Genomic DNA, 25278 nt, shown 5'->3' with positions numbered 1-25278 from the left:
CAGCACTTGATGACGTCGTGTGGGGAACTCCCTGCTAACCCGCCTACCCTACTGACCAAAAGATACATACCACATTGCGGTACTGAGCAGTACGAGTCGAGAAGAGGTCCGTGAACATTTCACATTTCAACGGTAAGGCAATTTCAATACAGTTATCTAATGTCGAAAACGAACCTAGCTATCGAAAGATACCTCTCTGTTCCATATTTAGTTGTTAAGTTAACACTTTGGCTTCCGAGTCGTGTGGAGATAGGTTAACCTAAGTTAATGTGTTAACTACAAACTGAAAGATAAACCGCTGTATTGCAACAGCTGCTCTTTTGTGCGACCACTTCTTATCTTTTCCATGTATTTCCAAACGTTGCGTTAGCCCACTAAGCGCTCCCTGGCCTTGTGTTGAAACATTTTTATCGACTCTTCTCGACTAAACATGTCCCGTTATCGTTTATCGGGATTCGGCTACACTTCTCTGTGTGGTAATTTTAACCCGTGCTGGTTATTAATGTGCAGTTTTTATTCCTGCGCGCGCACACACACACACACACACACACACACACTTGCTTACTGTCCTCCCAGACCCTCGCTTTCAATACAAGAGCCCAAGCTAGTAGGCTAGCTAGCTAAATACTGAAGACGCCAGCTTGTCTATCTATTTTTAGGTGGTCAGACTATAAGCTTTTAAGCCACACTATACAGAGCGGCTGCTAAGGCCTTGGTGTGAATGAAAGCGGTGTTTTTAGCACGCCAAGTCACTTGAGTCAACCATTATTTGGATGCAAAGATAAATCTCAGGTGTGCCCGTTAACGTTACAGAGACGGCGGATCAGTGGGTGTATTTTCCACCAATCTCGCTGTACTACTCTTACTCTTTCTGTGTAAATATTAACCGAGAGAAAAAGATGGTCAAACATTTGTTTTAGCCCTGTGCTTCTTGGCTGAATAACAGCCGCATCTGTTTTGCTTCTCTTAAGAAGAAGAAGAGGTGGGACCTGACATAGCACTGTTTTCCACACACTGCAACAGAGAAGCCCACTTCACTTTAAGGAAACTTTAAGTGTTTAAATAATTGTAGCTTCTTTGAAGAAACAAAACCGAAATCTGTTTCATTTGCTGTGTATGACCACCGATATCCACACAGGGCACAAGGAAATGCCCTGAAGACTTTCACCAGTCAAAAGAGACAGTGAACGAAGTGAACAGGGAGATGTCTGTGCCAAGAAACTGTTGAGAAAGCAGCTCTTCACTGCGATAAACAGTGTGACTGCAGCCAGTGTCAAGAAGGCAAAATGTTAAATGGGGTTTATTGTTGTCACTGTACTCAGAGCTTTGTACGCAGAGAACGCCTCATTGCACAAGGGAAGCATGCCACACATTGAACAAGCATTTGACAAGCAAGAAAACAGATTATTTTCATTTAGTAAGGGGTAAAAAATGTGATTCCTCTAGGCACAGTCATGAAAAACAGATTGGACAACAATACCACCATGAATTTCCTTTTTCCTCGAGAACTGGGAAGGAAATGGGGTTTCCATGCTGTCATTGACTATTGTGCCTCCCCCCCCCCCCCCCGTTTTTCATTTTTAATTTAGAAATTAAAAATATCTAACACAGACACACAAACTGTCTACTTTTTGTTTGTTTATCAATGATGTTGGTTACAGGAAGCAATTAAAGTGTATGAGGTGGTGTAATTATTATTATTTTTGTTAATGTTAGCACCATTGTCTAGGTTTTGACATCCAACTTTTTGAATCTAACTGACAGTAGCACCCTTATGAGTGATGTTTGCATGTGCCGACAAACTGTTAGTGGAAGCTTAGGGAAATTTTTGGGTCTAGCCTCTGCAGAAGAGAGAGAAGCAGACAGCGGCAGGAAATGAGGAGAGACACAGTTATGAACAGAGCAGGATGAGGAAGACGAGTGAGACACAAACTCCAAGACAGGGAAAAGCAGATAAAAGGGGGAAGAAGCCTGCATGTGCACTCACCACAGAGTTTTAGTAAATAAAGCCTTTTGTGAAAGATACACTGGGCGCGTTAGCAGTGCATACTGCATACTGGTGTAGTGGTTTGGGTGGATTTGTTTTGTTGTAATAGTGATACCCATATATAAATTACTTCTCCGTTACCTGGGCAGGACTGAAATAACGCACTCTTGGGCATAAAATTTAACTCTTGAATTATTCCCCGTTAATTAAGTTTACATTTATTCTTCATTCATTCATTTGTCAAAAATATACTTGATGTATTTAATGTTAATATTTTTTTTTTATATTAATGTAATATGTGGAGTTAGGGTTTGCTGACGTGTTTAAAGTTTTACTAACAGTCCACGTGACTTTGTGCCAACCAGCGATTTCTGATATATCTGTCGAGGTGATGGAGGTCTTGGTTAACAATTAACAAAGCTGTGACAGTGTCGGGGAAAAACGAACATTATGGGCATCATAAAAGTGGACCCAGCACCTTACTTACTTACCTTAGTGCTTTAGATTGTCAGGTGTGCTTGATAAGGTGACTAATGTTATCCTGCTATCCTTACCTTTCTCTCTAGAAATGTAGTAATCTATAGTAATATGCTTAACCTGTTTGAGGATTTTGTTCACAAATTTTAAAGTCATTTCAGACCAGGGGGTGGTGTGTGTGTGGCAGAGTTTTATTTTGTACTGGCATAAACTATATAAGTTGTAAACTTGTCAGGTGCCACAGTGCTTCTGTCAGTGCTTTTGAAGTGGGGTTGAACTGCAACACTAGGATTAAATACCCTTCATTCAGAATAAATAATTGTGAAGGGCCAAGGTGGTTAGTAACACAGTGTGCAGTCATAGCCAAAATTTTGTTTCTCATGCACATTGCTGCTTCAGTTTTTATATAGATTATTTTTGAAATGTTTTCATGATATGGTGAGGTTTAAAGTAAGTTTAAAGAATGTTTAGTGGTAAATAAATGATTTCAATGCTTTTATGATTTTATGTTGGTGCCACTGGCTAAACATTTGGTCACATGTGTAGATTTTGAAACAAACGTCTTTTGTTTTACCTAAAAATGGAAAACCGATCAAATTGTAATTGGAAGTCATAGTTCTGGGCCATTAAAAGAGGTGAGTTTAGTGGAACAAACTATACAATGTCAACATATAAGGTGAAGTAAGTTATCTAACAGAAGTGACCAAAATTGAGCTAACAAACAAGAGAAACAAACACTGACACATGATGTAATTATATAATTACAAAAACAAAACATGAAAGTAACTAAATATGTTAATAACTTTCTATGTTGTGTAGCTACTGGGTACATAACACTATTAATAACTTGTGTTCATGTATAATGGCTTTGACTGGATTACTGTCCAGGATTACTGTCTAGTGATGGGTATTAAGAAACATAAATTCAGACTAGTCTGACACATGGTCCCTCTTAATATTTATGTAACGATTACTGATTCTAAGATGGCAATTTTTTTTTTTCAAATTTCTAAGCACCCGTTAATAATTGTATTTACATCATGTGCCTTCTGGTCATAGGCTGGAATTTTCAAAATCCTCTTTATTTTTTTTTTTTTTTTTTTTTTTTTTTTTTTTTTTTTTTTTACCTCTATATATCTCACTGAATTATTCTAAATTCTTTTTTGGTGGCTGCTTCTAAGTTCACCGCCTTTTTCACTTCTTGTGCTTTGGTGTGCCACAAGGTTCTATTTTGGAGCCTTTATAGTTTCTGATATATATGGTCCTTATGGTCCACATTTGTTATCACTGATACACAGATGACATTTAATTACATATCTCTTTTAAACATCAAGATGTTTCTAAGTTCTAGATCTTGCATAGGTGCAAAGACTCACAATTTGCTCTGACTCATAAAGAGAAAACAGAAGTACTTGTTTGTGGCCCTTGTGAGATTTGTGCCTAAAGTAATGGAAACATGAGGTCCCTTTTGCAAAAGTGGCGAAGAGACCTAGAGTTACACTAAGAAACTTTCAACTGAGTTTCAGCTTGGATGTTTGTGTTAAACCTTAGGTTCATGCTTGCTTTTACGACTTAATAAATATTGCCTTTTGTTAATATTTATATAACAGCTATTGATTCTAAGATTGTTACAGTTTTCAAATTTCTTACCACCCTTTAACAATTAAGATTCTGGCATTGCTTTTTGTTTATGTACTGTGCTCTCTAGTCATGACTGACAGGCTAGACTGTTCAAAATCTTGTGCTCACTTAATGCTGGGCTTACACTGTGCGATTTTTGGCCCATTTTGAGCCGATTTTTGAGTCGTGCGACCGTTTTGGCGATCGGCCCGATTTTGGCCTTCATCGTGCGTCATGCATCGTATAGTATACGTGGGGTAACGAGACGCGATTAACACCTCACGACCAGCTCCCGATCATCAATCGCTTGGTCGTGAGGGTGTCACCGCAGTTTGTCACACTGCGCACGCGCAAACACAAATGTCAGCGAAGAAGACGGCGCAGCACGGCAGTGCAGCGTGTGATCTGGACACAAGCGATGGAGGCACAACTTGTAGAACTTTGGAAAGCTCATCCGAGCCTTTTCGATGTGGCCTCACAAAATTATCACGATCACAACAACCGTGAAAATAGTTGGATCTACACTGCTGCTCAATCACAGCTGCTTGATCAATGTTTTTCATTAGCAATTTAGCAAAGTTGATGGTGGTGGTGTGCGTGTCTGTGTGAGTGAAAGACAGAGAGGGAGAGCGAGCGACAGAATTTCTGTTATAGCCTTCATTTTATGTACGCACAGTGTGAGCACTCAGGTCGCATCAGAGCATCGGGCCGTGTGAGACCCTGCATCGTGACCTATGAACTTCTAACCCCTGCGAGTCAGCCGTACAGTTTGAGCAGGAGCTGAATCGCGCAACTGAAAAAATCGCAGTGTCTGCCCAGCTTACTCTTCATATCTGTGTGAACGATCTTTTTCAGTGGCTGCTTCTAAGTTCAGCTCCTTTTTCACTTCTTGTGCTTAAGGTGAGCCACAAGGTTCTTTTTTGAGCTTTTTTGATTTCAATTGTATGATCCTTGTTCTGCACATTTTGAGAACTTTTAAGGACATTTCTTATCACTGATATACAGATAGTATTCAGTTAGAAACATCTTTAGGTTAATTGAGGTCTTGCAGATCTATTTTTAAATCCTGGTAGAATTGCAAACAAATAAGTTAGAACATTATTTTTTGGAATTGAAGATTTTGGAGTTTCATTTGCATATCATCAGCCAACATGCCCCAGTCTAGTGTAAAAGGCACATGCAACAACAAAAACATTATAATCCTACGTTGGAATAAACGCTCTCTCTCTCTCTCTCTCTCTCTCTCTCTCTCTCTCTCTCTCTCTCTCAATTTCTCTCAACAATTTCTCTCAACAATTTTTAATTTGGGATATAACAGTTGTATTCATTCATAGCCAAAGAATGGCACAACAGCATATAGGCTAAAAAGAGTTAATGAAAAAGCAGCTAAATGCTATATACTGAATATAAAAAGGTAGTTGCACATAAATAAGGCAACGCCAGCAAAATCAGAAAACTGATAAAAGGACCATTTATTATATTAATAGGTATGGTTCAGCATATTTGGCTGCTTAACTAAAACACCAGCTTCTTTTGAACAGCCTCTCATTTCTAACACTGCTGGGATTAACTAAAATTGTAACTACTTTGACCTTAAGGTCTATCGTTTGCTGTCATTATCAAAATAACTCAGAACAAGGTTGGCATTGAGTTTTAGCACTTTTTAAAATCTTCCTAATTAGGGCTTGATCCCCACTGTGCGCTCCCTTTGGGTAGCAGTAACTTAGCCTAGTTTAAACTTAGTTCTGTGTAATAGTACCACTTACACTAACTAATTCTGTATTGTAAACTTTTGTTAATATTCAGTTTCTGTTTTTTATTTCATAGGTTTTATAATTTAAAAAATTTGATATTTATTTGATGACTGAAAATAGTTAGCATATTTGTGCCTTAATATGCAATCTCATGTGTTAATGCTAGTAGCTAATGCACGTGTTAGTTGACTTCACATTTTATTGATCAACTGCTATTGGTTTAATTAAGCATTTATGGGCCAAGTAAAATGCAGAGAGCTTCAGTACTGTTTCTGCCATAATTAGAAACACATGAAATTTTACCACCACTCACATGATGCCCCAGTTTCTTGTGTCCTACAACAGCTTTTAGAAATCTAGGCTAGTAGCACGGAAATGTCAGGAAAGAAATTGTGTCAAAATACAAGATGGCATTTTAATAATTCTGCAACAAAAGGGCAGTGCATAAGTAGGAATTTCACTGGAGTTGATGTGTGAGCTTTAAGTTTTTAGTTGATGCAGGGCCATGACAAACACATGTTGGCAAGCATGATGGGTGGGGCTGTTGGTAAGACATTTTAAGCAGATCAAGCTACCACTGAAGGCCTTTTAATGGCTTATATTTTCCTCGCATACATCTGAGCTGGCTATTTTCCTTTTTGGTTTCTTTCAGGTAGCTCCGGTTCCTCTTTGCATCCCATATTAGTTATCGGAGTTAGGGCTGCACGTTACCAGCTGCTTGCATCTCGTCACATGTCGTTATAGCCTTGTGGTGCTTTGGTGGAGCTATTATTTATTTACTTTTTTTATCAAGTGATGAAACAGATTTCGCAAATTATGTAAGAAAACTGTTCCTGTTAAACATTTAAACAAAGTATTGTCCTCTGTAATAGCTACAATTTTAGGTACTGTATTGGCATAGGCTGACATGCTGGTTTCTCACTCAGACATCGGCTAGTGTCAGTGTTATGCATGTAAATGCATAGTATAACACTTTTCTATTACATAAAAATTTATAAGAATATTATTGCAGAGCGTATGATACGGTGCAGCCTAGGGCTGGGCGATATGGCCTAAAATCCATATCGCGGTATAATTTGAAGCACGTGTGGTAACAATATATGTCGCGATATATTCTTTTCTTCTGTATAAGGTATTTTCCACACTATAAGGCACACTTAAAGTCCTTTAATTTTCTCAAAAATCGAGAGTGTGCCTTATGTATGAATTCTGGTTGTGCTTACTGACCTCGAACCGATTTTGGCATGCAGAAATCTGTTTAAAAATGTTTTAGTATAACTTTGGTAAGCCGCACTGCTTGATGGATTGTCAGAGCATTACGGCTGTCTAAATTCGGTCTAAATTCTTTCATCTTTAATAAAATCATCAGCGTTGCTGCTTTACCAGGTGTAACAATTAAGTTTAACATCCAGGCATCCATGAAAACAGAATTTATTACATTTAACTGAGTTAGAAGTTAACAGGAAGTTAGCTCGCTAGTTTCCACCTAAACATGACATACCATGTTGTGACTGAGAGATTTTTAAAACTAATTCAAACGTACAGCTCTGCTATCACTTAACATAATATGTCAACATAAATGAAGACAGAAAACTAAACAGCAGTGGCATTTGCAGGATTACTAAAGTTGGACTACCTGGTATATAATGTTGTCCTACGTGATTGCTAGCGACACAGCTATGTTAGCATAACATTAGCACAGTGAAGCTGGAGGATGAACGCCAACTTTTTTCCCCACTCGATAAAAGTTAACGTGAAGGATTCTGGTGGTCAGGGACAAATGCAATCGCATAGCAGGATGCTATACACGGGCCAAACTTCAGTCAGGAGAACAACTGAGATTATTCATCCACAATACGAGGTTAGTTATTAATATACTGCAACAACATGGAAATAGAACAGCTGCGAGAGAATTCAACATTAATGAATCAATGTTACAGAAGTGGAGGAAGCGCAGTTTTTGGCTTTCCCCATATTTCAAAAGTGCTTCATCTCTTTACTATGACTGTCGCCCGGCATAATTTGCAGATGATAATGGTTGTAGCCGCTGCGATGCTTTTGACCAAAACAGGCGTAGCTTGATGACATCATCAACATGCGCTATCGCGGTATAGTCAAAATCTCTATTGTTGGCCAAATTTATATAGTTTCTATCGTATATCATTTATATCGCCCACCCCTAGTGCAGCCTTATTGTAGATTTTAGGCTATTTTACAAGGAAAAATGAACCTAGTAATGTACTTGGGGTAGCTGGTATAACAGTGACCAAAGGCAGACCAGTGCTATGACATATGAAACACAAATTGTGTAGACACAAAGCATTGCTAGAAAGTCAAGTAAGAGATGATTTCCCATTCAGTTTACGTCAGTCGTATAATGAGGAAGCAGACTGCAAAAGATACAGTTTGAGCCTACATGGTAATGAGCTTTAAGACTAATCATACCTATACAATTTTGTCTGGTTCATGTTGCCCTGGCTTCCACATGACTAAACCTTTAACATACACTTTTATACCTAATGGATTAAGGAGGTCACATACATAGTTTAAATAAAATAGTACGTTAATATAGATGAGCAAGTAGCTGTTTTCCTTCCATTTGACCTTCCTTGCCATGAGGATATCAAAAGGGCGCACTGATTGCCTCTTCATGTAAAGACTGGTGAGGTTGCAGAAACCCAGACAAGAAAGACCCAGAAGACTTTGAGTACAGTAAGTTAATGATCCTTAAAAGTCCAAAGTCCAGGCTAGTTGAGAATCATCATTGTGCTTTGTTGGCATTTAAAGTGTGCTTTAAATGTTTTACGATTTTTCTAAATGACATGAGCTATCAATTTTCTAGTTTCAGTCAGAAAACATTATTGGCAAGTTGGGAATTTTCTGCCCAAGTCTGCTAGGTCATTGCAGCTATGAGACTCGTCTTTGTAGTCAGATTGTTGATAATATGTAGTCAATGCTGGGTAATACACTAATTACTCCCTGTTGACAACAAGTCTTCTCTGTGCTATCCCAGATATAATTTATGAAGTGTCTACACCACACACAGATGAACAGAGCATCTAGCTAATTTGTGTGATGATCCTCTGGGGCTGTATGGGCCTATCATCTTTATCCATGACCCATAAAGCCACAGGTGGTTTTCTCATTAGAAGACAGAAACTCTCAGTACATTGGTTGTTGTGACATTCAGCTTCCCCAGAGACTTGTGCAAACACCTATCCTATTTTTGCACCTTTGCACTGTCAGTTAACAGATTGATTTGAGATAACATTGTTTTGTGATAGCCGGATTTTTAAGGTATGAACAGCATATGTTGTAAGTTTCATAACATAAAGTAGTAAAATAATGATATGGAGGTAATATTTCAACAACTTCAATTGAATTCATTCAAGAGTGAATGAGTTTTGCCTTTGGGCCCTTTGGATTTTAAATCCAACATGGGAAGGAGTAGAAATGGCTCATTTTAATGACAGTATCATTTCATGGGCACTTTGTACTATACCTACAGTCATGCAGTTACTGTATAACCACAGTTCATAGTCTGGTCATGACAGTTGTCACTGTCACTGCAATATTATGCAAAACGTTCTAGTGGCTGTATCTTGTTCTGCATTTCATGTGGCTTCTGAAGCTGATTGGGTCACTTCAAGATATGATGCTTGCAATTGTGGTTTTTGCATTTATTTTTGGTCGCGTTTCAAAGGGGTCATGCCCCTCTGCAACACTAAATACACATTCTGTTATTTTAAGAAAGCAACATCAAGCTGTAGGTTAAATGAGAAAGTTGAGTGTGTTCGTGGCATAGATTAAGTATTATTAAGAAGCAACTGCAAAAGCAAGGATGTTTACTTTGGTAGCATGTCTATCCTGATATAAAGTGCTAGGACTTTAAAAAACACAGTCGTCTCCCATTTTTATTTTATGTAGCCCGAGGAGATTATTCATTCCTGAGTATTCACCACTAAGGAAGTTTTAAAGTATAGAACCAGTGTGAATGATGCTTGCAAATGGATTTCTTCTTGTGAATCTGACCTTCTCAGTGGCTCTGTTTCTTAGAAATGGGACCATAGTCGAAGGAGTTGGCCTAACCAAATTAACTCATTCCAATGAGTAGGGCTCTCTGAACTACCATGTGATTCACAGGAACAAACAGGGTTACATTTGATCAATGTAATCTTTCACTGCAGCCAGGTTAGCCCGCTTATGTAAATATTGTCCTTTCATTGTCTCTCTATGGGGGTGTTTGTTTTAATGCTGTAAAGGGATACAGATGAGAGCATCTTGTTCATTCATTGTTAGTGGGCTCCAAAGGTACAAAAAAAATTGTAATCGGATAGAAGTCTTTCAAAATCTCAACAAAGAAAAGGCCAACACCCTTAGATCACAGAACAGGAAGATAAATGATTCATTCCTTTTTAAAAGCAGTTGTGTGGAAATATCATTTTTGTTTACTTCCATTGACATAAAATGTTTTGTATTTACATTTACACAAAATGGTAATTGTATCACATGCAGACAGAGGTTAAAGGCAACACAAGCTTTTCACAAGTGAGATTTGTTGGTGCAAAGTAGCGAAGTGATCTGCTGGCAGTTTTCCCTCATACTCTCAATAAATCAGTACTCGTTCTGAGCTGTGAATATCAGAAAGTGTGTGCATTTCACCACTTACACTGGTGCACAAGTGACACGGAGGGTGTTTTTAAAAAAAAAAAAAAAAAAAAAAAGGCTGCATACAGTGCTGTATCTACTGTAGCTCAGAAAGTTTATAGAGAATAGAAGTTATTACTGTGATGTAGCTGTGTGAATCTATGTCAGGTTAATGAGATTTAAATAATTAAATCTCACTTTGGCAAGAGTTTAAAAAGAAGTTAAAATCTGGAATTGGTGCAACTCTTTGTTTTATTACTTGCCTGCAGTAGCAGGCAACATGCATGAGGGTCTTCTGTCCAAGAGTGTTGCTTGCATGCAAGCATGTGACAAAAGAGTAGTAACTTCATTATTTCTAAATGTGCTTGGTATGGAGATTGGATTGATCACTGCCTAACAACAAAAGTAACTGTGTACCTTTCTCAAGACAAGTCATGTGGCATGCAAAGTCCATAGCCTACAGTTAAATAATTTTCTGATCGAATTATTAGACATTTCCTAATGTGTGTATGGATGTAGCTGATGTAGTTAGAAAACTCTAATGCTGTATTTCATTTTATTTTACTTTAAATCTTGTGCATAGAATATAATTAGGACCTTTTTTTTTTTTTTTTTTTACTGTGGCTTCTCTTCAACTGCAATAGCTGTGTCTCAATGAGAAATAGCTAAATATGTAGCTTAAAAAAGGATTGTGTAACTTATGTTAGGAAGCAACTAACAGTTTTCATTAGCAGTTAATCTACCATAGTTTAAAAGTAAAGAGCCAAATTGAATAACCCTGGGCGCTGTGAATAAGAGACACTTGTACATCAAAAGCTGAAATCCATCAATTTTTTTCCCCTCCACATAATTGGAGTTGAAACACAGAGAGTGGTTACTTTTATGTTAGTGCTATAATAAAAAAAACAGAACTGCAATTTCACCACATTTGATTAATCCGAAATGAAGCACAAATAATTTTAATAACACTAATATTAGTTGCCCTTTTAAAGCAAAGTGATGTGCTTGGCTAACTTCAAATAATTGCACAGGTTTTGTAGGTGCAAGAGTTGTTCTCAAAATAGCTGCGCAGCTGTTGATCTTTTTATATACTTCCACGCTTGTTGCTGCTAGGTACCTTGGCCCCCTGAATTGGTTTACATGGTTTGGAGACATTCCACTCTTCTTGTCATTGGTTAACTGGCCCCCCAAAAAAGGAAAAAAATTTAAATGCTCTGCAAAAAACATATCTACATGTTCCAGCTTGAGTGATCCACAGATAAACCAGCACAGGTGGGTCCGGTTTACTTGTGTCTGTGCACATTTATTTGTGGTAACATCTGTAGTGTGCATCTGTATTCACAGCCCAAAATATGCAAGTCTGTACTTCTCCTAATTTCACAAAGGTGATTAATCATGCTGGGAAGTTTCAGCTCTCACAAGAGGCAGCCGTTTGTTTTGGAAAGGTTGGAAAAAAAAAAACCCTCCAAAACAAATAAATGTGCAGCAAAATTCATAAAATCAGATAAAATATAAACACAATGTGTTTGCGTCCATTCATGCAAACATAAATTTTGCAACACGTAAGAAGGAGTAGTTAAACGCATCACACAGCTGACACTTTAAGCTCAAATTCATTTCAAGCATTTAAAAAGCGTGTATCTAGTGTTGGCCCAACAGAAAGTCATCAGTGTGTCTACCCTGTCAAGTACAGGAATGAATGTCGAGCAGAGCAACTGTGTTTTTAGAAAAGCTTTTTTTGAATTACTGATCTGAATTGACTTTCCGTTCATAGTCGCTGTTGTAAATGAGTCTCTTGGTCCCACTTTTGGCTCACCAACCAGACTATGGATGGTGGGTTTATGTTTGTCTGGTGATATATTGTTGCTCATGGGTGGTACTGTACTTGTGTTAAAACTATCCTTGTTAGAATAATTCTATTTTTTGTGTGCAACAGAGCTTACATGTGAAAATATGAGGAAGTGGTGACATGATCTGCTTCTCCAAAATGCTTCTTGTACAATGATGGTTGCTTCCTTTGTTCTTTATTTCTTTCCATCACACCATGTGATGTATTTGTAGCTGTTAAACAACAATTAATTATTAATTTTATAGTTGAAAAGCATGCCCACATGCTTTTGGCCAGCAAGCCTTAGCTTTACGTGTAATGCTGAATTCCAAGTACTAGGCTCATTTGGTTTTAATGGCTGTGTTCCATTTTGGAAAATACCTGGTCGCTTCAGTTATTTACTGGCAGGATTAGAATGGCTTGTATCAAATATAGAAAATAGTGATGTTTATTCACCATTTTAATACCTGATAATCCGTGCCAGATGGGGAATAGAAAAGCTGACAATATTAGTCCTTGGCTAAAAATTGGACTACTTTCAGACAGTCTCTTCTGAAAAGGCATCATAGTGTTTCACAGCGGAAAACAACAAGTGACAGCGATAGTTGGCTGAAGAACGGAAGAAGGGCTACAGTGAGAAGTTTAAACCCCCCATCTTCTTTTTCATCTTTGCACAACTGGCCACATTGTGAAATGCATGCGGAAGTCATCAGTTGTGTTGGTGTGGGTTACTGAAGTGATTCAGCCATGCATCAAAGACTTTTAATGAATCAACTGGATAGCTGCCTAAACCAATAACGGGTGAATAATCTTTTGAAGAATGCATACTTAATATTAAAATGAGACTTACAAACTTGTAACAGCTCATGTGAGTACTGTCCACATCGCTCAAGAAGTTAAATTTGCACAGTTAAGAAAGAACATCAGTTAAGAAAGAACATCAATGGCACAGAGTAAAAACCTCTTAAAACACAGAGTAAAAACACCTCGTCTATGTCTACACAGTTGATTATCTACAGTTTATCTTTTAAGACATCTGCTTGCTTAACTTGTCACATTATAGGATGTGGACTTTGCACTGCTTTATGTGTACGACTAAAGATGCATATACATACATACATACATACATACATATCTTTGTTGCATTTCAAAATTCACAATAATATGAGGTTTAGGGTTTTGCTTGTTTGCTTGCAATCCTTAGTGTAATTTCTGTTGTGTGTGAAGCGCGCACACACACACACACACACTTTATGCTATCAGAGAATCCTTAAGTTATAGGGTCACATAACCGTTACAGCCAATGAAAAAGTACCGCATCATACCTAAGTACCAAAATAACTAAACAAAAATATTGTTGAAAGGTGGTAGCTTTCAAATTCAAATATAATATTTGTCTATGCAAATACACTCACTGGCCACTTCATAGGGTCCACCTTGCCAGTAACAGGTTGGACTGTCTTTTGGTTTAAGAACTGCTTTAATTCTTTGTGCCATAGATTCCACATTTGTTGCGAGCATCCATGATGCAAATCTTTCTTTTCATCCCATCCCAAAGTTGCTCTACTGGATTGAGATCTGGTACCATGCCATGTTCACAAAACCAGTTTGACACTAGAAAAAGTTGCATTTCCTGCGAAAATGCTGTGTGAATGCCTTGTAGTGGAATCTGCTGAAAAAAGCAGAAGTAAAACTATGTGCTGAAAGGAGGTGAATAAACTGAAAATTCTGCAGAAAGAAGAGGAAAATTTGTACTGACAATAGGTGAAAAATTTCAACTGTCTCATGAAAAGAAAAGTTGCCCTGAGCAGGGTTTGAACCCGGGCCTCCTGGCCTTAAGGCGGCTACTCATCTCACTGAACCAAACTGGCGTACAGGAAACCAAAAAGTGATTGAGAAACGGACAATTCTGCTGAAATGAGCAAAGGATGCTTTGTGCTGATAAGAGGTGAAAAGGCTGAAAATTCTGCTGAAAATGGGTTAATCAGCAGAACTTCTGCATAAAACAGGTAAAAAAAAAAAAAAAAAAAAAAAAAGCAGAAGGTTATGCTGAATAGAGGTGAATCAGCAGAGTTTCTGCTGAAAACAGCTGGAAAAGCTGGGATTTGTGCTGAAAAGGGGTGGAAAAAAAAAAAATTCTTCTGAAAAGGGATGAAGCTGAAATTTGTGTTGAAAAGGGTTAAAAAAAGTTTTGTTAACTGAAAAAAATGTTGCCATAAGCGGGATTTGAACCCTGGCCTCCCGGTCTGGGAACAGCTGCTCATCTCACTGAGCTAAAACACACCTCAGCCTGGCAAGCAAAAATAAGTGACCACATTGATAACGTGTTCCATTCATTTCAATGGGCAAAAATAATTGCATTAAAAATTTTACATCTCAAAAAGTATAGAAGTTATAAGCCGGCATAAGCAGAAGGAGCAGAATTGTTTAAAGTTTGAACGGCAAAAATCGGATAAAAACTGTGGGACTAGTTAAGGTGCAAAAAAAAATGTACGGAAGCAACAAGAATAAAGAAAGGATAAAGAATAAAGAGAAACAGGCATTCACACAATTATTTGAACTTTGTGACATGGCACATTATGGTGCTGGGAGCAACCATCAGAAGATGTGGTCATAATGGGATGGACATGATAATCAGCAGTACTCAGTAAGGCTGTGGCATTTACACATGCTCAAAGTGTGATAATAAAATTCCCACACAATTACTAGCAACCCAGACTGATGATAGAAGGCAGGACAGATCCATGTTTTCATGTTGCATATAACAAATTCTGACCTTACCATCCAAATGTCACAGCACCAAGAGCCATGCCCCGTTCCAAGTCATCTAAATCATCTTTCGTCCTCATTCTGGTACTGTGAACCTTAGATTATCTTAACAGTGTCTACATGCCTGAATACATGACGCTACTGTCATGTGACTCACTGATTAGATATTTGCTTTAAAGGGTAGATAAACAGGTGTACCTAATAATGTGGCATGGCATGTGATTGTACAGGTTACTTTATTAGTTTGAGAATTAGTTTGTTGTTTCCCTTTGCGTGTGTGAGATTATTTGCAAGTAAGCTGATTCATAGACCGAAGGTCGTTCGCACCCAGCTGACTCAGTGACAGCTAATCTCTGATCTGTCTTGCTTGTGAACTGTTAACACATTGTTGTAAATGCTGCTCTGCTTTGCTCCCAGCATGCTATGTCTTCGTACACAGCTGGGATGTCACGTAGCTGGTCCGTGGGGGTACCATTAGCATTGTCTTTATTTATTTATTTTTTTACACTTCTTCTTTTAGTAGTGTTTTGTATGCGTTGGAATTATTGAGTGATTAGGTCAAATTATTTCCCTGACATCAGCGAGAATAAATCCGATGCCAGGTGTAGCTTCTGTAGACAACCAAGCTTACAGCCTTTTTATTTGGCCCTGTTTTGCTGGCCTAAATGAAGAGGCCTCTGAGCAGATTGGAGGTGAGATGAGGTACTGATGTGCAGCTTGTTGTCCTGCCAACCGGTCAGTCTGCCAGTGTATTTAGCTGCTGCTGGCCTAGGCTGACCTGGCTGTATGAGGGCATGACTGCTGGCTGACTGCCCTCCTGACAGGGGTGGGGCTGACTTGGCGCTCAGCTCTGACCTTCATTCTGATTTATGAGTTCCTCTTCTCAGCCTGGTTCCCTCCCATCCTCCTGCTCTGTTGACCCATCCATGTGGTAGAGCAGAATTTGTCTCCAGATGTACATCGCTCTCCCAGAATCACAAGCAGGGCCTCCCTGTGTCAGCCGCCTACACCGCGGTGTATAAACAAACTAATGAAATGCAGCAGATACGTGAGTTCATCTTCTAGCTGGTGTAAAGATTTTGATGTTACTATGCACACTACAAAAAGAAAACTTAAGTTGAAGGTAAAAGGCACGATTTACTTGCAGAATGTTATTTTCTCAGAGAATATGAGCTTTTGTGATTTTTTTTTTTTTTTTTTTTTTTTTTTTTTTTTTTTTGATTGATAATATTGTGAAACAACCTGAATTACTTAGTCAGCTAGCTTGACAGTCTACTCCAGCAAACTGTAGAAATTAGGATTTATCTGTGTTTGGCCCTGTCTCCTCTGCTTATTCCATGAGCGATGAATCCCTGCCTCACACTGTAGATGTTTTCTTTTCTCCTTCCATCTATCCATCACTTTCTCTTTCTTTGCATTTACCTCAGATCTGTGAGCCTTTGTCAAATAGTAGTGATTTTGAACCAGATACCCCCTTTTATGTTGCAACTCAAAAGCGGCACTCCATGACATGTTTTGTGTGTATTTTCACACCCTCTCAGCAGATAAGACTTATAATGTGCTCATGTTTGCATGGGAGGTCTCCCATCAACATCTATTTGAATCTGAAACCCTAACCCTGAATTAAATCTTTGGTGGTTTGATCTGTGGTTTGCAACATGCTGCTCTATTAAATGGAATGCACACACAGGCTTGCAGGTCTGGTCAGGCATCCGGTACAGACCACACCCAGTAGCAGCCTAAGCCGGATGTCTGGATGCAAATTGACTTAGTGCCGTTTACTAGCATTATGAATCATGTTTTAATTTCTCTTAGGGTGGAGTATGTGGAAATGGATATGAATGTCACCACTGCAGTCTGATTCACAGCATTTTATTTTTCACAGGGGTGAAGTGTGCAGAAAAAGCTTGGCGAAGGAAGCTGCTGTGACTCACATCTGTTCATCTGTTGGTCCTAACCCTAAGAGATCTTGCTTCCTTCTTTTTCTTCATCACAATAAGAGGAGGCTTGGGCTCCCTCTAGGTGCAAAACTCACCATGTGCCAAAACTGGAGAGGATGTACCACTATCCTTTAAACAGCCAAATCTCTTTTAACCCTTAACCTCTAGTCTGGGGACCATCCTAATCCTCCACATTGCCCACTGGCCAAAATGAGGAAGGTGGTGGCATGGACAGCAGAGGATGTTTCCCAGTGGTTGAGCAAAGAGGGAATGCCGGAGTACATAGATGCCCTCCAGCAGATGAATGGCCCTGCTTTACTCAGGCTCACAGAAGCAGATTTCCAAAAGCCTCCTTTCTCACTGGTGTCGTCTGATTGTGGGCAGCAGCTGTTGGAGCGACTGGAGACACTAAAGCTAGAGACACACATGGAGGCTCATAAAAACGGCCACGCAAATGGGCACGTTGGTGGAATATCCAATGGAAGTAGTAAGTCCCACAGAAATGGCACATTGAAGGAATTCCAGGACATGATTCAAATTCCTATCCCTACAATGGAGGCTACACCATTCCCTGCTGAGTGGGGGAAGACGGGCATAGCATTCCTCTATGCGGTGGTGTGCTTTGTCACCACCACTGTTGTCATCTCGGTTGTCCACGAGAGAGTCCCGACAAAGGAGCACACTCCACCACTGCCCGATAAGTTCTTCGACTGGTTTGATAGGATAGAGTGGGCTTTCTCCATCTGTGAGATAAACGGCATGCTCCTGGTGGCACTCTGGCTCATACAGTGGATACTTCTCAAGCACAGGTACAGTCACCGTCTCAGTTAGGTGTAAACTTTTAGCTTGTCAAAGCTAAAATTTCATTTAAATGGAAATATATTATTCTTTTATTTACTTTCTTTCTCTTCCCTCTTCTTTTTTTTCTCCAGGTCAATAATAGGCAGAAGGTTCTTTTTCATTGTGGGCACACTCTACATGTACCGGTGTATTACAATGTACATCACTACTTTGCCTGTTCCTGGAATGCACTTTAAATGTGCTCCAAAGGTATGAGCATGAATAGTTTGTTAACTGATTTTGGAACAAATGTTGTCTCCACTGATCACTGATTGTATTTGTCCATCAATTTTTGCCATGGGAGAGTCAAGTAGTCGCTCAACTTTCTTTGGGTTCCTATTTTGCAAATGCTAGGAAAGCATTTTCATATCTCCTTATTGGAAGCCTTTGTATCAAGAAAGAGAAACAAAAAGCCCAAGGGCCAGAATTGGCTGACTGGTCGAAAAAACAATGTCAGGTATTAAATTTGTAGTTAAAGTTCTTTGACACTGCCAAAAACGGGGACTTTCACTTACCTGTACCACTTGTATGGAAGCCCGTTTTCGCCACTAAAAAAAACCCCCCAAACAAACAAATATCCATAACACGAAATTTCGACTTATTAACTCGAAATTTCAAGTTACTTTTCTCAAAATTTCGAGTTAATCTACGTGAATGAGGTCACTTTCTTGTTACCTGGAAGCATATGGCGCAGAGTAACGCGCACTCAAAACCGGATTGCAAACATTTGGAGCTTTCACGAGTACGTTTGCTGATAGTAACGTCATGTGATTCAGCTAATAACACAAGGATTTCATCATTTTTGAAGCCACGCTGAAATTACTCAGCAATCTGTGCATTCATGACTGGATGTAATACCAGTAGCTTAGCTGTAGCATTTGTACCTGAAGGCTTCAGCTTCCGGGTAACAAGGAAATGCCGTCATTCACGTAGATTACTGATTGGCAGTGCTTACTCGAAATTTCGACTTACTTTTCTCAAAATGTCAAGTAAATAAGTTGAAATTTCGAGTTAATAAGTCAAAATTTCGAGAAAATAACTCGAAATTTTGAGTTATGGATCTTTTTTTTTCTTTTTTTTTTTTCCTTACTGGTGGAAACGGGCTTCCATTGAGATCAAAGTTGGCTGGATTGGGCCCAAGAGTTTGACATCCCTAAATCAAGGCTTTCTGTGGGGATAATATCTTTTACCTAGCTTAAAATATTATTTTAGGATCATGCTACTAAAGTTTAGGTCATGTAGCCTACCCTGCTCATGTTGACATTTTTGGGGGAAATGTAAGATAGAGGGCAGATAAGCCACACAGCCTTTCTGCCCCGATAGTGTCGTACACCCTTGCTTTTTGCTGTTATGTAAAAATACCACACCACTTCCTCCGGTGGTGCAGCAAAGCCTGAAGAAGTCGGTCTTCAAATAACAAAGATGTGTTTGTTATTTGACTCTGTATGTTAAAAGAAAATATAAAATCCACATAATATTATGGATATTAACAGATACTACAGCATTACAGTTCTTTTTTTCATGGTTCAAACATCTCAAAGGGATTCATCATGTATTGTTACTTTAAACTTTGCTACTTAAACTATAGTCATGTGAGAAAACCTTTCACAGAATTCCTGTGGAGAACGTAAGCAACCTTGCAGGTTCACTAGCTTGCAGAACCACTTTTAGCAGTAATGACTTGTTTTGTATTCGACTTTATCGGTCTCTCATATCAATGTAATACTAATAATAATGGATTGCATTTATATAGTGCTTTTCGAGACCCTCAAATCGCTTTACAATTCCACTATTTATTCACTCTCACATTCACACACTGGTGGAGGCAAGCTACAGTTGTAGCCACAGCTGCCCTGGGGCAGACTGACAGAAGCGAGGCTGCCATATCGAGCCATCGGCCCCTCTGGCCCAACACCAGTAGGCAGTAGGTGAAGTGTCTTGCCGAAGGACACAACGACCGACAATGTGGGAACATTTTGTGTCACTCGTCTTTACAGCATTGCTTTTACTGGAGTTTGTGGACATAAGTTTATGCACAGCTGTTTTAATGGCTGGCCACAGCATTTCTATTAGGTTGATGTCTAGACTTTAGATCCTGCAATGACCCAGTTAGATTCTTTTCCCTTTCAGCCTCTCTGTTATAGATTTGCTGCTGTGCTTGGGTTCACTGTCAGACAGATGTCTTCACACCTGACATTAGAGCACTTAAACGTAGGCTACGTCCACACTAATGCGTTTTTGTTTGAAAACGCATCGTTTTCTCTCCGTTTTGGCCTCCCGTCCACACTGAGACGGCGTTTTCCTCAAGGAAAAACACAGCGTTTTGAAAACGCTCTCGAAAACGCATACATTTCAAAACAGAGCTGTCCCATCACAGAGTGGACACTCGAAAACGCAGACTTTCTAAAACGATGACGCATTTTAGCCATGTGATGCAGTCATGTGACCAATTAAACAAAGATAGCAGAGGGCATTATACAGCAGTTGTTTTGATTGCTCTCAATTTTGACAGCCCTTAAAAAGATTAATATCAGTTTTTACATGCTCCAGATAGCTTTTCTTCAAATTCTTTAATTCTCACTCGCTTTTGCGCATGCGCAGGACTGGAACGTAAGCGTTTTGGGCCGTTTCAATGTGGACGCTCAACTCTGTGAAAACGAGCGTTTTCAGACCTATCCGGGCTAGTGTGGACGTAGCCAGAGTCAGCTCAATGATTGCAAGGTGTGCAGGTCCTGTTGCTGCAAAATGAGTCTAAATCAAGGCCCCTACACTACTTTGCTTGACACTTGGTGTAAGGTGTTGGTCTTGACATGCTGTGTTTGGTTTTTACCAAACATCTCCACTGCGGTCTTATTTCTCAAGTCCTGTGGTTTGTTCAGATGCATCATTTTAGAGACGAGAGGCTTTCTTCTAAAAATCAAAACAAAAAAAAATCACACCTGAATGCGCCAGACCAGTAAACTGCACACATCTCTGCTTTTATAGGAATTGTCAGTTGCTGATGATTTATTAATCAGATGTATTTGATTAGCAGAACCTGGCTGCTACTACCCTTCTTAATTCCTGTGGAAGCAGTAAGGCTGTACTTACAGTTTCACGGGACTGCATAGGTTCCTGTGAAAACTCCTTTTTCCACACTTTTGCTTCCAATATAGTCGTTTTTGTGAGCATATGGTTGCAGAAGCTTTCACTTGTAACCAGGTATTTTGCAATTGTCATGTCTTCAGTATGGTTTACCTATATCTAAATAATATAATTGTCATAAAATAATGGAATTTGGGGATTCAAAGGAAAGCTAAAAAGCAACGACAAACTTTTACATTTTTGCTTTTTATAAGTTATGTGCACGCACTTGCCGATGGCGTCTTACTTTAGAGGTGAATTAATGAATGACTGTGTTTCTTTCAGCTGCTTGGGAACTGGGAGGCACAGATGAGGAGAGTAATGAAAATGATTGCCGGTGGGGGACTATCCATCACAGGTGCTCACACTATGTGTGGAGATTACCTGTATAGTGGCCACACTGTCATGCTGACACTAACGTACCTCTTCATCAAAGAGTGTAAGTTTAACTTTGTCTATGTTGCAGTTTAATTAAGAATATATTGTAATATTTTACTTCTAGGGTCGGTTCCCTTTCTCAAAGTCAAGCTTTCTGTTTAAATCTGATGATTTTGACAGTCCCATAAACCATTTAAAAATGTGTGGGGTCCCCCCCCCCCCCCCCCCCCCGATTTTCTCTGCTACTAAAATTAGCATTAAGATGGACTTAGATTATATATCTTCGATTTACCAACTAGCCTTTCGGTTTTAGTGCCTTTGGCGTCACATTGATATTTCACACTCGAGTAGATACTGTGACACAACTGCACAAGCAAATGTGGACCCTGTGTAAAAGTGAAGAGGAAGTGTTTCCGTCTCGACATTTTTTTTTTTTTTTTCCTTCGTTGTCATCTTAGTGTCAGTTTGTTTATTTGTTGTTTGGTTACATAACAACCGTTTCTGTTGCTCAGCAGGCGTTAACCATTATCTAACCACCCCCCACCCCCACCAACCTTGTTTACTGCTAACCCAGAATGCGGATGAAATGCTGTAGCTTTTTTAACTGCTTTACCATATTGTGGCAATGTTTTTGATTAAATCCTGGTTTTTATTTGCCTGTGATACATGGCACTGCTGGTTGATACAGTGGTGACATCTAGTGGTGAAAAGAAGAAAAGCTTTAAGTAGTGCTGTAGGGTCACACTGACACATCAGTACCAGCTGATACAGGAGTTGGAATTCATAGGAGGAGAAAACAATTTTTTGGTATATGGTTTGTTCTTTCTGGTGTATTGAACTTTTTTTTCCCCCTCTCTTTTTGGTAGATTCTCCAAAGCGATTCTGGTGGTATCACTGGCTTTGCTGGACTCTGAGTGCAGTGGGAATAGTCTGCATCCTTCTTGCCCATGACCACTACACTGTGGATGTGGTTGTGGCCTACTTTATCACTACACGTCTCTTCTGGTGGTACCATACTATGGCGAACCAACAGGTGATTGTACCATTTATGTTTGTCTGCTAGATTTATATATTTTATTTTTTTGGACAAAGATAATGTCATCAAAGTAAAGATGCCTAATCTTGCTATAAAACACAAAATTAGCAAAATCCTCTTTTGCAATAAAGAGTTGAGCAACGAAACATACCAAAGGTCCCTCTAGGTTCCTATCTATATCATATATTATAATGTCGTCATGTTGCCTAGTAACCACATACCAGTGGGCTAAAATCATGTGTAGCATAGACATGTACTAGAATTCAAATGTGCTGTTTTGGAGTGAATAAAGCTGAATAGAGCCTGTGCTTTAGTACGTAAGTTGTGTAGAGTATGTGTGTTATAGGTACCATTACAAGGTCTTAACCTGCCACAATAGGAATTGTGGCTCAGTTGTGATCTCTCCTTTTTGTTGTTGTTGTTGTTGTGTTTCAGTCACTGAAAGAGACATCACAGAGTAACCCATTCTCACGGGTGTGGTGGTATAGACTGTTCCAGTACTTTGAAGAGAACGTGAACGGCCCGGTCCCCCGGAACTACCAGCTGCCATTGTCGTGGCGAGCGTTGCACTGGAACCACAGCGTGAAGTACAGCAGACTGGACATCCAGTGACCCCTATCATGTTAAAGCAGGCGAGGACTGTGACTTCCATAAGTGCTGTTTTTAACCAAGGAAGATGGCACTGTCCAATGTAGCGCTGTCCTTTCACCTCTAGTAACACCCTTGTCCAAATGGGTAGCACTGTGACCCACTTAGTATTTTCTTTTTCCTCTCTTCGTTCTTTTCTGACAGTGTTTGTCGACACAGAGCACTAATTTATTTGTTTTTGTTTCCATTTCAAAGGTAACATACATTTCTGCTTTTATAGTACATCTATAAAGCATTTAAACACTTTTTTAAAAAACTCAACTTGTTTGTCAAAACGACACACACAAGTTTTCTTTCCCTATCAGCACAAAAGAATAGTCGATGTTGTCATATTCTCAGATTTTTAGTGCAAATGGGTCAATCAGAGGTTTATGTAAGAACCAAAATGCCATAAGTATTTTTTCCCTTTTTTTTTTTTTTTTTTTTTTTTTAATAGCAGCTTAATTTTTGTAAACTATCCTTGCTGAAACGAGTCAAAGGTGCAAAAATAATTTTTCTAAACATTTCAGACTTTATTTTTCAAAAACAAATGATGTCCAGAGAAGATTTTTAGATTTTTATCTTTTTCAAGATGGATAACTGAGAGCATAAGAATCCAGTGTGGTATAATATGTTTCCAGTGCCTTCTTTTGCTTGATTGTAAGTACTATATGTGATGTGTCTGTCTGCAGCGGTACCTTCCTCGTACCGTGGCGTGGTCAGTCTCGTTCCCATGAATGTATAAAACAACTACGCCAGCCTTGCCAGAAGATTGGTCTTCCCAAAATTAAGTGCAGAGACAGGACGCATCCAGTTTGGTTGTCAGTGCTCTTTGATGTCAGTTTGTGCTTAGCTGGTTAACTCTGTTCTACCAGAAACAATGACTGTTAATTGTATTTTGTTCATGTCTAAAGCGTTTCCTTTTCACCATGGTTTAACCGCCACCGGCTATGTTCAAAGCCCAACCACTGATGCTCAGTTGCATGCTACACCACATCTGCTAGTTTTACTTTGCAACAGTATCTGGAAAAATCACTCCCTAATTGGAGGTTGCATATGAAATGTCTCTGAGGTGCTGAGTTGAGTTATTCTGGGTCTGGACACGTCTTGTGCATCAATGCAGAATCTCTTCCTCAGGAGATAATGAGCCCCTCTCTTGTTCCCCACACGGAGGTCTTTGTTTGAAATCAGAATTAACCTCATTAGAGTATTGTCGCGTAACCTTTTTGGTGATGAAACGTAGAGGGAAATGTTCAGCGTGACACTTGTGTCGAGCTGAGGAAATGTCAACAAAAAAGAAACTTGAATCAAAGTTTCTGACCATGTTTGGAATGAATTTACCGACTTCGTACATGTGCTAAATCAGGCTGCTATCCAACAGTTTGAGAAGAGCAAGTGCAACACCCAAACAATCCTCTTTCTCGAAGTCACAAACAATGAGACTTGTTTGTGGTTTGTGAGGAACAAACTGAACCATGATGCACAGAGCTGGTGACATTTTTGGCCATAAGCGTGCAAGAATTAATTTCCATGAATGTGAAAATGCGTCCTTATTGATCGAAATAATTAGATTTTTATTTTTTATTTTTTTTAATTTTTTTATTTTTTTGTAACTGTGACTGAATTGTAGAGTATTACACAAAAGTTCATATATAAGGAATCATTAATCTTGCTACATGAATCTGTAACTTCAAATTAAGCTCAGTAGCGCTGCACTAATTTAGTTGCAATATCGGACAAGCCCAAATAAAGCGTGCAACTGGTGTGATTATATTCTTTAAACTTTCAAATGAAGGCAGTAAGAACATACCATTATTTTCAAATCGATCTCATGAACCTAGTAGCGTTTAATCCCAATAAGAGAGTCTTGATGTTTGAGACAGATTACAGCACTAGCTTCACCTCCTCCTCGTAGCATTGTCCAATCATTTCACTTTTACAAAGAATCGTCAGCTCAGTTTCAAAGAGCACAGCAGCTCCCTTGCATACAGCCATATTCTTGATTTTGGCTTATGCTTGGTCAAGACACAGTTCTCTTTGAGGGCTTGGATAAGAATAAAGGTTGGGTTTAATGTTTGTCAGTTAGTTTGCCAATCAAGTTATTATTTCTTTTTGTTGTTGTCTTGTCCCTCTTTAAATGTCACACTCACACTTTTTTCCTTTTTGTTTAAGTGTTCATACCAGATATTTGTAAGATATTATAAATGAATCTACTTGGGATGTTTTTGAATAAAACATTTTACTATAATGTA

General features: G+C 39.0%; 1 protein-coding gene across 1 annotated transcript; it reads left to right on the top strand.

Annotated features, from left to right (window-relative positions):
* Positions 1-25278, top strand: LOC120714815 (phosphatidylcholine:ceramide cholinephosphotransferase 1-like). Its single transcript, XM_040001304.1, has 6 exons — positions 1-132; positions 16968-17831; positions 17955-18072; positions 21271-21424; positions 22230-22396; positions 22835-25278. The coding sequence occupies exons 2-6, from the start codon at positions 17233-17235 to the stop codon at positions 23009-23011; spliced, it is 1215 nt and encodes a 404-aa protein (XP_039857238.1). The 5' UTR covers positions 1-132; positions 16968-17232; the 3' UTR covers positions 23012-25278.

This window comes from Simochromis diagramma, unplaced genomic scaffold (assembly GCF_900408965.1).
Source record: "Simochromis diagramma unplaced genomic scaffold, fSimDia1.1 OVJJ01000421.1, whole genome shotgun sequence".
Lineage (NCBI taxonomy): Eukaryota > Metazoa > Chordata > Actinopteri > Cichliformes > Cichlidae > Simochromis > Simochromis diagramma.
The sequence above is the reverse complement of the archived record's forward strand: the minus strand, read 5'-3'. Positions and strand labels throughout refer to the sequence as shown.

Coding starts and splice junctions, on each gene's coding strand:
- LOC120714815 (XM_040001304.1), top strand. CDS start 17,233: ATGAGGAAGGTGGTGGCATGGACAGCAGAGGATGTTTCCCAGTGGTTG. Junction 21,425..22,229: donor GTACCTCTTCATCAAAGAGT/GTAAGTTTAACT, acceptor TCTTTTTGGTAG/ATTCTCCAAAGCGATTCTGG. Junction 22,397..22,834: donor ATACTATGGCGAACCAACAG/GTGATTGTACCA, acceptor GTTGTGTTTCAG/TCACTGAAAGAGACATCACA.